This window comes from Hyaena hyaena, unplaced genomic scaffold, assembly GCF_003009895.1.
Source record: "Hyaena hyaena isolate Hyena2069 unplaced genomic scaffold, ASM300989v1 scaffold_310, whole genome shotgun sequence".
Lineage (NCBI taxonomy): Eukaryota > Metazoa > Chordata > Mammalia > Carnivora > Hyaenidae > Hyaena > Hyaena hyaena.
In genome coordinates, this window is record NW_024080940.1 from 366,794 (window position 1) to 380,506 (window position 13,713).

The window sequence follows — 13,713 nt, forward strand, 5'->3', positions numbered from 1 at the left end:
AAAAAAAAAAAAAAAAGGAAGGGACATCAGGTGGCAGCAAGCACCCAGAGAGCCATAGGGCACCAGTGGGTAGGACTCCCTTCCAGAGAGAAATAAGAAAGAAGAGCAAGCTTAAGCAGCTATGCCTTGCCTCCCTTCTGGCCCTGAAGGTACACTCCGAGACTTCTGCTTTAAGCCCACTGCTGGCTTCTCTCCCTGTCTCTTAAAGCCTGCCTTGCGTCTGCACCTTTCCCAGCCACCTTCTGATCTCTCTCCTCCAGTTCAAGGTCCGTTTCTAAGCCACTGGCCTTCAGTCCTGTATGTTCACACAAGGTTCACACTCATTCCTGTTCCAGGGCCACTTGAGATGCCTGTGTGCTGGGAGGCTTCCTCTAATTGCCTAGCAATCAACTCCTTTCCTAAACCTGTCAAAGAGCCCTTATCCCTTTGTAGTGAAGGCTGTATCCATGTTGAGTTCTTTGAAAGCTACAATCTGCTTTAAAAATTAGTGATCCTAGCTCAGAGCCTGGAGCCTGTTTCAGATTCTGTATCTCCCTCTCTCTCTGACCCTCCCCTGCTCACACTGTCTCTCTCAGAAATAAATAAAAGATTAAAATTTTTAAAAAAAGTTAGCAATAAATCTTGCCCTTCTTTCTCAGTCCCCTGCCACTTCAATTGTTTGTTTATTACCAGATCCTTCTTTCTGTTTAAACATCTTCTTCACAGTCTGGCAGGCAGAGCCGTCCCCCAGGCACACACCGCAGCGATCCTCCGTGGCATTGGAGCCGATCTCATAGTCACAGCCGACCATCTGTGGGAAAGAGAGGCTGAGGGTGACCGACACAGACATGGGATGCCACACCTGCCTTGGACATCTGACTTCTCCTTTACCACTTAGCTCGGATGAGATCGGGGCTGGGGACAGATGCAGGAACAAACAGTTCCTTTCCCTGGTGGCAAGTAGCAGAGTGACCAAAGCATCCACTGATGGTAAAGGATATACTTGGTTAGAGGGAAAAGAGGTATTCACTGAGTGGCTCTCCAATTTCCAGTGAGTCACATGCAGAATTGAACACAGTTCCAAAAATTTAACATTGAAACATATTGGAATCAGAGTTGATGGAGCGGTTAATCCCCTTCCGATGTACAAATCTCATTCCCCTTCCTCTCTAAGGAGATTTTCCAGGGATGATGTAATTATTCCACCTATAATGTTCAGTCCCTTTACGTCCCTCACTGGGGTTATCTCTGCTCCCTGTCTGAGCAAAGCAGGCCAAGCAGCAGCCTTGGAGTAAGATCTGGCTCAATGCTGAGACTCCTTGAGTCCCATGAGGGATGAAATCAGAGCCTGCTGACCATGGTCAGATTCTTTGGAGCCTCCTATGACCCCAGCCCCTACTGTGCTTCACATGTAGCCCCATCCCAGCCATCGAGAGCTTTCTCTGTAAGCCGAGACTGACTTTGCCCCATACCCTGGACCTAACCTAGTGTTCTGCCTGCTGGCCCTCTCAGTCACCTTCTTTCCCTCTGCATGGATCCTTCTCCTCAGCCCATCAGTATGGCCCAGTCTTTCCCACGCTAAAACCCCCATGGTGGAAAAGGGGTGTTCAGTATCATCAGGTACCAAAACATAATGACACTTAGATAGAAAGTCATGAAACATATGAGCCACTAAAGGTCTCTGTTGCTTGCTCTCTGGTAAAAGAGAGAAGGGAAATGGTACCATATTCTACTAGTCAGAGTTTTCTTCTCTGTTTATGAAGAATTGTGCCTAGATAGATTTTTTCTTCTTCAAATTCCCTTTCTTGTTTTATTTTTTTAAAGTTTTTATTTTCATTCCAGTGAGGTAACATTCAGAGTTAAATTAGTCTCAGGTGTACAATATAGTGATTCAGCACTTCCATTCATCAGCCGGTGCTCATCACAACATTCCCTTTCATTTTTTTTAATTTTATATTTTATTTATTTCTGAGAGACAGAGAGAGAGAGTGCATGAGCAAGCAAGGGAGGGTCAGAGAGAGAGGGAGACACAGAATCTGAAACAGGCTCCAGGCTGGCTGTCAGCACAGAGCCCGACGCAGGGCTCAAACCCACAAACTGTGAGATCATGACCTGAGCCGAAGTCAGATGCTTATCCGACTGAGCCACCCAGGTGCCCCCATTCCCTTTCATTTTTAAAGCCGACTCAAATCGACTGAAAGGAAGAACAGTTTGGGTTTTTAAATATAACCCTCCCTCCACCAGCTGAACACAGGATTAATGGCCAGTGATAGAAAATAACTCCATTCCTCAAACTAATTGTCTCTTCAGTTCCAAGGACTGTGCTCCTTGACCCAGTTGGGAAAAAAATAAAGTGCTGAGAGATTAAAATATTAATCATGCTAATCACAATGGAAACAAAGGAATTTTCTGGATGTGGACTCAGGGTCATGAATAAAATGTCAACCCTTCACAAGCAACCCTTACATCAAGCTGGAGTGTCCTCTAATGAGCTGACCTTTATAAATCATACTCCCAGAGACTTTCATTCCTTCACTGATTAGGGAAGAGCCGGAGAAACTTACTCTGAGACACGGTAATTTTAAAGTGCTCTTTTTAAATCTCTACCAAACGGGGATAGATAAGAATCTGAAGAATAAAGGAAAGAAAGCCAGAAAAACAAGTACCTTGAGCCCATCTTTCCTCTCCAGCAATATTTGCACGCATACTTGGGGGTGGAGGTGGGGGTTGGGCGTGGGAGACACAGCATGTCCAGAGTCCCACAGAATATGTCCCACAGAATATTCAAGGCATTCTTGTGGAGGCTTCACCCTAAGTCCCTCTTCCATCAGCTGCACAAGCATGATCAACACTGAGTGTGTGTAACAGAAAGCCTAGGAGGGTGTAAGCCAGTCTTCCTTGCGCCACGTAAAACACCGGGGCTCTCAGGGGAAAATAAACAGACTTCACAGTGCTTTTTCATGCCCTGTGCTCTGGCAAAAGGGCCCACCATAATATTGTCTTTCTGTCTTCAGGAGAATCAGTGGTGGCTCTCCTGGTGCTACCAAATGTGGACAATGACTCCAGCCAGACTCTCCTGTAATGTGACTCCTAGCACGTCAGACAGCCGCTCCAATGGGCAAGAGTTCTGGGGAAAAAATTAATTTCCCATAATTCCTTTCTTTAAAAAATAGCTTTTGGGGTACATGGGTGGCTCAGTGGGTTAAGCGTCCAACTTTGGTTTGGGTCATGATCTTGTGGTTCGTGGGTTCCAGGCCCCATGTTGGGCTCTGTGTTGACAGCTCAGAGCCTGGAGCCTGCTTCGGATTCTGTGTCTCCCTCTCTCCGCCCCTCCCCGAATTCTCTTTCTCTCAATAATAAACAAACATTAAAAACAATTAAAAAACAGTTTTGGGGTGCCTGGGTGGCCCAATCAGTTCAGCATACAACTCTTGATTTTAGCTCAGGTCATGGTCTCATGGTTTCTGGGAGAAATCCCCTCAGTGGGCTCTGTGCTGACAGTGCAGAGCCTGCTTGGAATTCTCTCTCTCTCTTTCTCTCTCTCTGCCCCTCCTCTGCTCATGTGCTCTCACACTCTCTCTCTGAAAATAAATGAAGAAAGAAAGAAAGAAAGAAAGAAAGAAAGAAAGAAAGAAAGAAAGAAAGAAAGAGAAGAAAGGAAGAAAGAAAGAAGAAAGGAAGAAAGAAAAAAGTTTTATTGAGGTAGCAAATATGAAATACTGCACATCTTTAATATAAACAACTTGGTAAGTGTGCACTTACACAGACCCCTCGAGACCATCACACTAATCAAGGTAATAGGCATATCTGTCCCCTCCAAAAGTTTCCTTATGACTTTCTGTGTGTGAGTGGTAAGAACACTTAACATGGCCACTGAGGAGATCTATCCCCTCAACAGATTTTCAAGTGCACAATACAGCATGTCAACCACAGGCACCATATACACAGCAGATGTCTAGGATTTTGCACCTTGCATAACTGAAACTTTGTACCTATTGAATAGCAACTCTCCATGGTTCCCTCCTCTCAGCCCTTGGTAATCTCTGTTTTATTCTTGGCTTCTATGAGTCTACTTTAGATGCCCACGTAAGTAGAATCATGTGGCATTTGTCCTTCTGTGACTGGCTTGTTTCACTGAGCATCATGTCCTCCAGGCACATGTTGTCACATGTGCAGATTTCCCTTTTTTTGGGAAGCTGAATAATGTTCCATAGTATGTATACAACATGCTATCCCACATTTTTTTGTTCACTCACATGCTGATGGACATTTGGGTCATTTCCATATCTTGGCTGTTGTAAATAATGCTGAGTACATGAGAGTGTAGATATTTCTTCAAGATCTTGATTTCAATTCTTTTGGATACACACCCAGAAATCCATTTCTGGGTCATATGGTGCTTCTATTTTTAATTTTTTGAGGAAACCTCCTCTATACTACTTTCTGTAATGGCTGCATGATTGTACAATCCCACCAACAGTATACAGGGGTCTCAATTTCTTCACATCCTCACCAACGCTTACCTTTTGGTTTTTTGGTACTAGCCATCCTAACAGGTGTGAGGTGATGTCTTATTGTGGGTTTGATTTGTATTTATCTGATGTTTAATGATGTTGAACACCTTTTCATATACCTATCGGCCATTTATATGTCTTCTCTGGAGACGTATCTATTCAAGTCCTTCACTCATTTTTTCAAAAAAATTGGTGTAATTGTTTTTCTACTATTGAGTTGTAGGAATTTCTTACACATTTTAGATACTAACCTCTTGCTATATGTTTGGTTTGCAAATATTTTCTTCCATTTTGTAGGTTGCCTTTTTTAAAATGTGTATTTCTTTTTTAGAGAGAGATAGAGTTGGAGAAGGAGAGAGGCAGAAAGAAAGAGAGACACAGAATCTGAAGCAGGCTCCAGGCTCTCAGCTGTCAGCACAGAGCCTGACATGGGACTTGAACACATGAGCCATGAGATCATGACCTGCGCTGAAGTTGGACACTGAGCCAACTGAGCCACCCAGGCACCCCTATAGATTGCCTTTTTATTCTGATGATTATGTCCTTTCTGTGCAGAAGCATATCATCAATTCTCAACCCCACCATTGGGACTGTGGAGCATACCATCTTGAGTATTACTTAGAGAAATCAGGTTTCAGGCTTTCACTCGTGCCTCCAGCCCTATTAGTGAATAAATAATATGTATTCTTAGCAATTCTCATATTTTGCTTATGGTTAACACTGTTTTACTTTGTAAATTATCAAGTGACTGAGAACTGAAACACCTATTTCAATGACCTAATCCACCTGGAACGTCGTCACTGCTTTCTACAGCCCCATGGCAAAGGTAGAGACTGGAAGTATGTCTGATTCTAAGATGAGACTCATTCCCAGCCAATGAAACTTTAAGTGTAATGATAGGGCAGAGTTAGGGTTAACTGAAAAAAAACAAAACAGGTAAATGATACTGTCATTTGATAAAAGGGATAGTTGCACTAATCCTCTCCTCACCATAACTTTTGAGGGTTAGGATCTGGCATTCTGGTCAGAGATCTGGCCCAGAGAAACGGATATGGCGATGTTTCACCAAATCACTGAAATGGCCAAAATGGCCTTGAAAGAGAGCAAAGAAAGTTCAGGACAGTTTCTGAGAGAAATGAGAGAGGGAGCTCACTTAGGACAGGTAAGAAGACTGTCAGGTAAGGGGGAAGACTCAGCGGGGACTGAAGACACTGACTTTTCAAAGGCACAAAATCACAAAGTTGAATTTTTATTTTAAGAAGTGTTCAGTAGTCTGAGGGTGCTTGGGTAGTTGGGTTGGTTAAATGTCCAACTCTTGATTTCAGCTCAGATAATGATCTTGTGGTTCGTGAATTTGAGGGCTTCACACTTGGGATTTTCTTTCCTTTTCTCTCTGCCCCTCTGCTGTGCGCTCTCTCTCTCTCTCTCTCTCAAAATAAATAAATAAACTTAACAAAAAGAAGTGTACAGTAGTCTGATCACAAGAGCAAAAAAAGGCTCAATCAGATCCAGGGTTCCTGGGTGAGAGACAATGGAAGAGAAATCTGGGCACTTCTGATGTGATAGATCAAGAGATCTGGGCTGCTTGGGAAGGAAGCTGAGCCAGAGCCATACTGACTGGGAGAACAGAGGAAAAAGAAAAAACTGAACTTCAAGAGCTGGTTCCCAGGAGAAAGGGCTGAGAGCTGGAGACTGGCAGACTGCCCTCAGATAGGAGGTGAGGCTGCATGGCCAGGCACCTGGGGACAGGCTGGGAACATCTGCCCCCAGGGCTAAAAGCTTATTTCCTGTCATGCCTATGATTAAAGATGGGAGATACCCTGAAAGTTCTAAGTTTAAATTCATATCTTTGATAAATAAGCTTAAAAGTTTACTACAAGGTTTTTAAAAATGGGGAAGGGGCTGGGGTGCCCACTGGTTCAGTCAGCTAACTGTGCCACTCTTGATTTTGGTTTAGGTCATAATCTCACAGTTCATGGGATTGAGCCCTACTTCAGACTCTGCTGACAACTTGGCGCCTGCTAGGGATACTCTCTCCCCTTCTCTGCCCCTTCCCTGGTCATTCTCTCTCTCTCAAAATAAAAATAAAAACTTAAAAAAAATGGGAAGAGGCATAGATAGTTACTTCTCAAACAAGCTCAGTTCTGATTGAGACTAATTCCCTTGACAATGGAATCTGCAAGTCTAACAGGCCAAAATGCTGGCAAATACTATGATTTCAAAACAGATGGCTGAATATATGAATATAAGCATGTATTTTCATATTCACAAAGAAGATGGATTAGACACTGCATACATTTTTTTTCTGATGGTGTATCTTTTTATCTCAATATATGTTCAATTCCCTTTGAAAAAAAACTGTAGTAATTAAATAAGAAGACAAACAAAGCTGAAAATAACCACAACCTGGATCCTTGGAAGGTAGACTGTTTTTAAGCTATTAAAGTAAATTTGATTTGACATAATCTTTCAGCTTAAAAACTTGCTCAGTGTGGTAAAGAGAGAAAGTGGGTAATTATAGCTTCTAAAAAGCCCAAACTGATTTCTAAAAAGAGGAAGTCAAGCTGAGAGAGTCCAGCTTATTCGATTAAGTTGATTTAATTGGTGTGAGAGAGGCACCCAAGACCCTTTCTGTTCTGTTCAAAACATCCGTGTTTTCCAAGCTAGCTAAAGACACTGTCTTTCTGCTTGCAAACATGTTTAGGTCTAACCAATAATTTTCGTATCCCAGTCATTTCTTAGTGATTAAAGTTCTCAGCCCAGGCTCCATATGGCAATTACCTGGGAAGTTTTTAAAATGTCAATACTCTGGCCCCAAATCCCAGAGGTTCTGAATCAATAGGTTTGAGATAGAGTCCAGACATCACTAGTTTTTAAAAGGTCTTCAGATGATTTTTAATAGGCAGCCAGGCCTGAGACCCACTGCTTTGGACCATGATGGGGGCTGTTTGGCCTGAATTAGCTAGACAAATTTTTTCCCACTGTGGAGAACAGATCTAACCCAAATGCATATTAATTACTTTTGGCTCTTTAGCTACAGTGATAATTAGTAATGAGTCTGCAAGAGAATTTTGCATGGGCTCCTTCAAATGTAGAGTATGATCATGACTTGCTTTTCGCTCACTCATTATGCTGCCTCTTATGCCTTGGTCCCTACTGGAATAAGTCAATAGGTAACTTCAAGGTGATAAATGTATCTTCCCAGGGTGCTGAACATTCATGGGCCGGGCTTTCCATGGCAGCAGTTCAGTCCAGTGGGGGAAAAATTTTGACAAACACTTGCAAAAATAAATTAATTAAGAGGTTATTGTGTGCCAGGGGCTCTGTTAGGGGCTTAAAATATATGTCTATTATTCTTTTTGACATCGACTAGGAGGATCCATTAACATCACGATTTTAAGGGAAACAAACTTAGTCTCAGCAAAATGTATAGAGTTGTCCAGCTGGTAAACAATGATATTCAGTTCATATTCTAGAGCCTGAGCACTAACCATTACACTTTACAGTTAATTAGAAATTTCTATATGAATTTTCTTTCTTTGATTAAAAGCACGTGTTCTTTAAACTGAGATTTATGCCTGGGTGTTGGATCACAAAACTTGTTCATCAGTTCTTTGCAAACCAGACTGGGAGCACTGGGAAGGAATTCTTCAGTGACAAGTCAGGTCTCAGTAATTTAAAAAAAAGCGGAGTTGAATAATTGGGTCAGTGTGGAAAAGTTAAATAGAAATCAGAAAACCTGGCTTAAAACTTCCTGTCAGGCCATCTCTCTTCCTAAGACCATGTTGGTAATCAATGTAAAAACACTTTGTGCAAAACACTATAAAAACCATTGTTTATTTCAGCTTTTTTCTCAAGTTTAAGTACTCTGCTGGGAAGTAGCTAATGAATAAACTTTTTTTTTATGTTTATTTTTGAGAGAGAGAGAGAGAGAACACAAGCAAGGGAGGGGCAGAGAGAGAGGGAGACACAGAATCTGAAGCAGGCTCCAGGCTCTGAGCTGTCAGCACAGAGCCTGATGCGGGGCTTGAACCCATGAATCTCAAGATCATGATCTGGATCAAAGTCGGCCACTTAACTGACTGAGCCAGTCAGGAACCACCCAACAAATAATTTAAAACTGCTAAAATAATCAGGGTTGCCTTTTCCTAATAATTCTTCCTTTAATTTGGTTCTTTGTCAATTTGACCCTGCCCTGTGCCTAAAATAATATCACAGAGCACAGCGACAAGTCAAGTAAGAAACCACAGCAGGAGGGAAAGTTTTCAATTCCATATGGTTGATTCTGATGAACACCGAGAAGTCTTGTCTCACAGACCACATATAAAAGCCAGATCACGTGCAAATGTCAGGAAAACAAACACTTAGAACAACTGACTTCCTGAATTAATAAAAATCATGATTTTATAAAGTTGTAGATGAAGGAAACATACCCAATACCTTACATATGCCATTAATACAGACATTTCTGCTGTTGCCGCCTTCAAAGCAAGGAGTACCATCAATGACAGCATCCAGCATTTTCTCAGAAAACTGGCCATCTATGGGTCGGCAGTAGAGCTCACAAGGATGTGCTGGAGTGAAAAAGAAACAAACTCTTGCAAGTTAGCATTTTTAGCTCCGCACCCTTCCTGCAGGATTCTTTTGTACATACAATGCCCCCAGGTATTGTTCATCTGGCGATTTCCATCTTTCACCTTTCTGTGACACATGCTGAAATGCGGGCTTTTTTCTTTATCCGGTTAAGGGGTTTTACAACAAATTAAATTGGGAAGATTGTAACCTTTTGTTACAAATGATGAGACCTTTCAATACAACACTGAGCTGGGCTTGTAAAACTAAGATGAAGAGCTTCTGGGGTTGACCTAGAAGAGAAATATTAGCTACCAGTGCTGTCGGACTCCAGACAAGCATGACAATGCCCACTATTTGCTGCAAAGTAAGTGCACCTCTAGGTAAGAGGCAGTCCCCTCCCATTGGGCCAACTCTTTACCTAACAATCATGACCCCACCCCCCAAAAATACCTTTCTTTATTCTCCTCAAATCCAAGAAGTCCTTGGACACAGATATATAAACACAGAAAAACAGAAAGCCTGATTTTTTTTTTTTTTTCCTTCTGAAGCTGAAGCCTACCTGCTTACGGTGAATGGTCTATCTTATGCAGGGTCCCACAATGAAAACATTCTGGGGATGAATTTCCTACTCCCTTGTGAATGCAGATAGGGTGATTTCCAGCACAGGACTGGTTCTAAAGATTTACTTAATAGAATATGAACCTACACAGAGGTAACTACAGTTATCAGAAAGATGGGTAACTTTTACAACATAAATTGCCTTAAAATTTTTAAAAGGTAATACATGTATATGATAAGAATTCAAATAGTAATTTTCTTTTGAGTGTTACATCTTTTCTTCTTAACTGAAAAACTTGAGAATATCTTTTTCAGAAAAGTCTTTCTTGTGGGGAATCCCTTTTGGATCTGTTTACTGGGGGAAGCCCTTGAGTATCCTGTGGTATGACCAGCTGAGTGCTCAATGAGACCAGCCATAGGTCATGCGTCATGGACCCACCCCGTGTAGATGGGCAGCAAACACAAAGCCAGAGCGCTCAACCCTAGGTATGGCTTCTCGAGGACGCAACGATCCGTTTGGGAAAGAAATAAAAGTATAAAACATAAGTATAACGAAGAGCAGAAGCTCAAACACTGCAACTCTGGGCAAACTTGAGATAGAGGTCACAAGCATCTGCTTAAAGCTTAAAGGAAAAAGGTAAAAGTAGATAAAGAACACCAACTGATTTTATATAATAAGCCACTCGTGGATAGGTTGTCTGAGAAAATGAACAAAGTCCAAATGAGTTGGAGAAATCACAGCACAAAATGCCAATGGAAAAGGGCCGGTAGACTCTGGGGACAAGGTAAGCCACGGGATTCCTGTAAACCAGCAGTACATGGAGGGAGCCATCTGGGCACAGCTCTGCTCTCCTAGAGATGGAAACATCCATCCAGGTGTGCTGAGTCTGGGGAATCATTTCATGAAACGCAGAGCTATTAAGCACTTGACAAGTTAAGTAGAAGGATGGAGGCAGGGAATGCACTTTTAAATAAGACTTTGATTTGAGCTTTAGAATTTGGATTTGAGATTTTGTACTTGGACACAAAAGTAAAACGAAAAAGCAGCCCTGAAGAATTTTGGAGCTTTGCCATAGGAGTTACCTGTTTCAGCCGGCAGGGAAGGGCTGGGACCGGAGAGGTGCCTCCGGTGCAAAATTTAGGAAGCCATTCACTCCCAGGAGTTGCATAAATGGGTCCTCCTAGCAAGTACGTCCACATCCAACGGCAAATGTTGCAACGAATTCCAGAACGCTGAAGTTCCAATGTTTGCCTTCATTTTACTCCCCCTGGGCCTGTGCTAGTTGACTCATTCCCCAGAGGAAAACACTACTAGGGGCTTTCACTACTCTTATTTATACTGTGAGGTAAGAGGAATTTTGCTTAATAAAATGATAGCCAATATATCACTAACACACTATTTCCCAGATCTGGTTGTTCATAGCGGTTATCTATCTCATTTTACCAAACACAACCACCCTAAGGTGGTAGTTCTTTTTATTGTCACCATTATCTAGATAAAGCATAGGAAGATTAAGTTTCCCAAGACCTCACAGCTTGAGGGGCTGCCCTAAACCTGGTGGTTTAGCTTAGAGTCCACTTTACGAACTTCTAACCTACAGACACAGAATGTTCTTGAACAAAAGACAAATGTCTTTGATAAGCTCTCTAAAGAATCCACTCTTCATGTTATTAGGCAATGCATTTATTTACAGATCATATCTGAGGTGTCAACTTGGTAGGATTCCAATGGGGCTCCATCTTAATATTCTCTCACGAGGCTTAAGTATAGTCAGAACCATTAGACTCTGGAGCCACTTATTTCTACAGAGTATACACCAAAGTTTTAGCTCATAAAAGTCCAAATGTTACTTAAACTTTCTGTGACTCAGTTTCTTCATCTGAAAACATGGAGGGGGGGAATAATACCTACCTTGCAATGTAATTGTGAGGGTTAAGACAGAGATTGTACATTAAGCACTCAGCATGGTGCTTGATATACAGTAAGTGCTTAACACATGGCAGTTATGATTGTTGTTTTCACCTCTCTGTCATGAACTTGATGAATTCTAAAGGTCCTTGCAGTTGCCCCATCATGCTCTGCTATCTACCATGATAGCAGCTACAATACACATAATTTGTAAGACTGGTTCAACTCTCATTCCCACACAGACAAAGCTTTCCTGAAATAGTCTCTTCTCCTTTAAATTATTTCATTATGCCACTTCTACTCAATGCTGCACTAAATTCATACTTTGTTTCACTATTTCCTAAACAATTTCTGTCTTGTTGCTTTAGCATAAGAATTCTAGAGAGGAGTTAAGATGGTGGAACAGTATGGAAGTCTTTTTTCCATCTCGTGTACCTGAAATACAGCCAGATCAACACAAAACCATCCTGCACACCCAGAAAACTGATTTGAGGATTAATACAAAAATTCTAGATCTTGCTAGGTCAGTAAGTGCCTCCACGATTTACCTTTACTGCCACTGTGGACCTGGCTCAAAGATGTTCCACTCATGCAATAACTACTGAGGTCCTCACAGCTCTACGCTTCCAAGACTGTGGATTTCACAAGCTCCTCAACCAAACTGCCATGTCCTCAAGGACACTTCAATTATTTGTGCATTGACCAGATATAGCTGGCCAGCTAGCAGTTAGATCCACAGGGATTCAGTTCTCAGCCCTCTTACATCTTGCCTAAGGCCTTCTTGGTCTCTAGTCTGCACAGAGGGGATTGTCAGAGAATAATATTAAAATCTCCAATGAGGTATTTGGCATTGAGTGGTTGTTTAAACGTATCAGTTATAATCATTAACCTTTCCTAGTGAATACTAGCAGGACATTATACCTAGAAAGGGCTCTTAACCCATGTTTACTAATTAACACACATGAAAAAGGTCAACACTGTTGGGAAGAAAATTCTGGACCAAGTGGCAAAGAGATCATCTTAACCCTGACAGATAATCAACTCGGTCATGTTGAACCTCGACCTTAGTGATAGAAGTCAAGGATGCTGGGGTGCCTGAGAGGCTCAGTTGGACAAGTGTCTGACTTCAGCTCAGGTCATGATTTTGCAGTTCATGAGTTTGATCCCTGCATCTGGCTCTGCACTGTCACTGCTTGGAATTCTCTCTTCCTCCCCCCTCTCTCTCTGTCCCTCCCCTGCTTATACTCTCTCTCTCAAAATAAATAAACATAAAAAAAAGAAAAGTCAGGGATGTTCATTGACATAATGAAAGGTTTATCCAGAGAGAAAAGGACAAATCAATTTAGTTGTATTTACATAATGTTGTTTAGCATATTCACAGACTCCCTGTGCAGGCACTACAAGGAATGAGGTAAGCTCTAAGGCCATGACGTTCCGCTAATGAATAAAGAAAGCTGCAGAATTGAAAAGTATGATTTCATTTGTGTGCAAACTAAAACCAGTTGTTAACAATGGTTGCCTCTAAGGAATAAGTCAAGCCTAAGTGGGATAAGAATTTATTTTTATTTCATTCTATTACTCACACTTGCATTTTTTTTAAAGAAGCATATATTCCTTTTAAAAATAATGTCTTGGCTCTCAAACAGGAACACTGGAAAGGTTTTCTTTCTTCTGTAATAATAACACATCTCCATGGAGAGAGGCCCTCATTTCAAGCACAGAGCCCTGTGCTTGAAAGCAGCCTTTGGGAATTGAAGGTTCAGGGCTTTTTCAGCATTTTACAAGACTGAAGCCCACTTCCCTGTCTTCTCTGTTGGCCTTTGTCTTTCATGGTACTTTGGGCAAGTCATTAGGTGATCTATGACATAGGGCTCTGTGTCAGGGCTCTGCAGAAGGAGACAGGAGTAGCAATAGATGCTCTTCGTTCTCAATGGTCATCATGGTTATCAGAGAGTCTGTCCCCGATACCAGCCTCATCGATGTCATAACATCCACAGAGTTGAGTATTTTCACTATCTCACATTTATTCATCTGTCCTGACACATACCTTTGTCTGGATCATAGTTGTTTTTGTTTTTGCTTTTTCTCTACCTTTTAAGAGCTTTCAAATCCATTTATAATTCAGCTAAGTGAAACCTCTCAGACTCATGTACTGGTGAACTCTCACCCTCACACTGA

General features: G+C 41.8%; 1 protein-coding gene across 2 annotated transcripts in view; it reads right to left on the reverse strand.

Moving 5' to 3' along the window:
* Positions 1-13,713, reverse strand: part of ADAMTS12 (ADAM metallopeptidase with thrombospondin type 1 motif 12) — a 301,553-nt gene that overhangs the window by 78,287 nt on the left and 209,553 nt on the right. For both annotated transcript variants that reach the window (XM_039248274.1, XM_039248273.1), the window contains exons 13-14: positions 8,934-9,067; positions 670-790 (exon numbers count right to left, since the gene is read on the reverse strand). In XM_039248274.1, the coding sequence (XP_039104205.1) occupies positions 670-790; positions 8,934-9,067 (255 nt within the window). The remainder of the gene's footprint in view (positions 1-669; positions 791-8,933; positions 9,068-13,713) is intronic.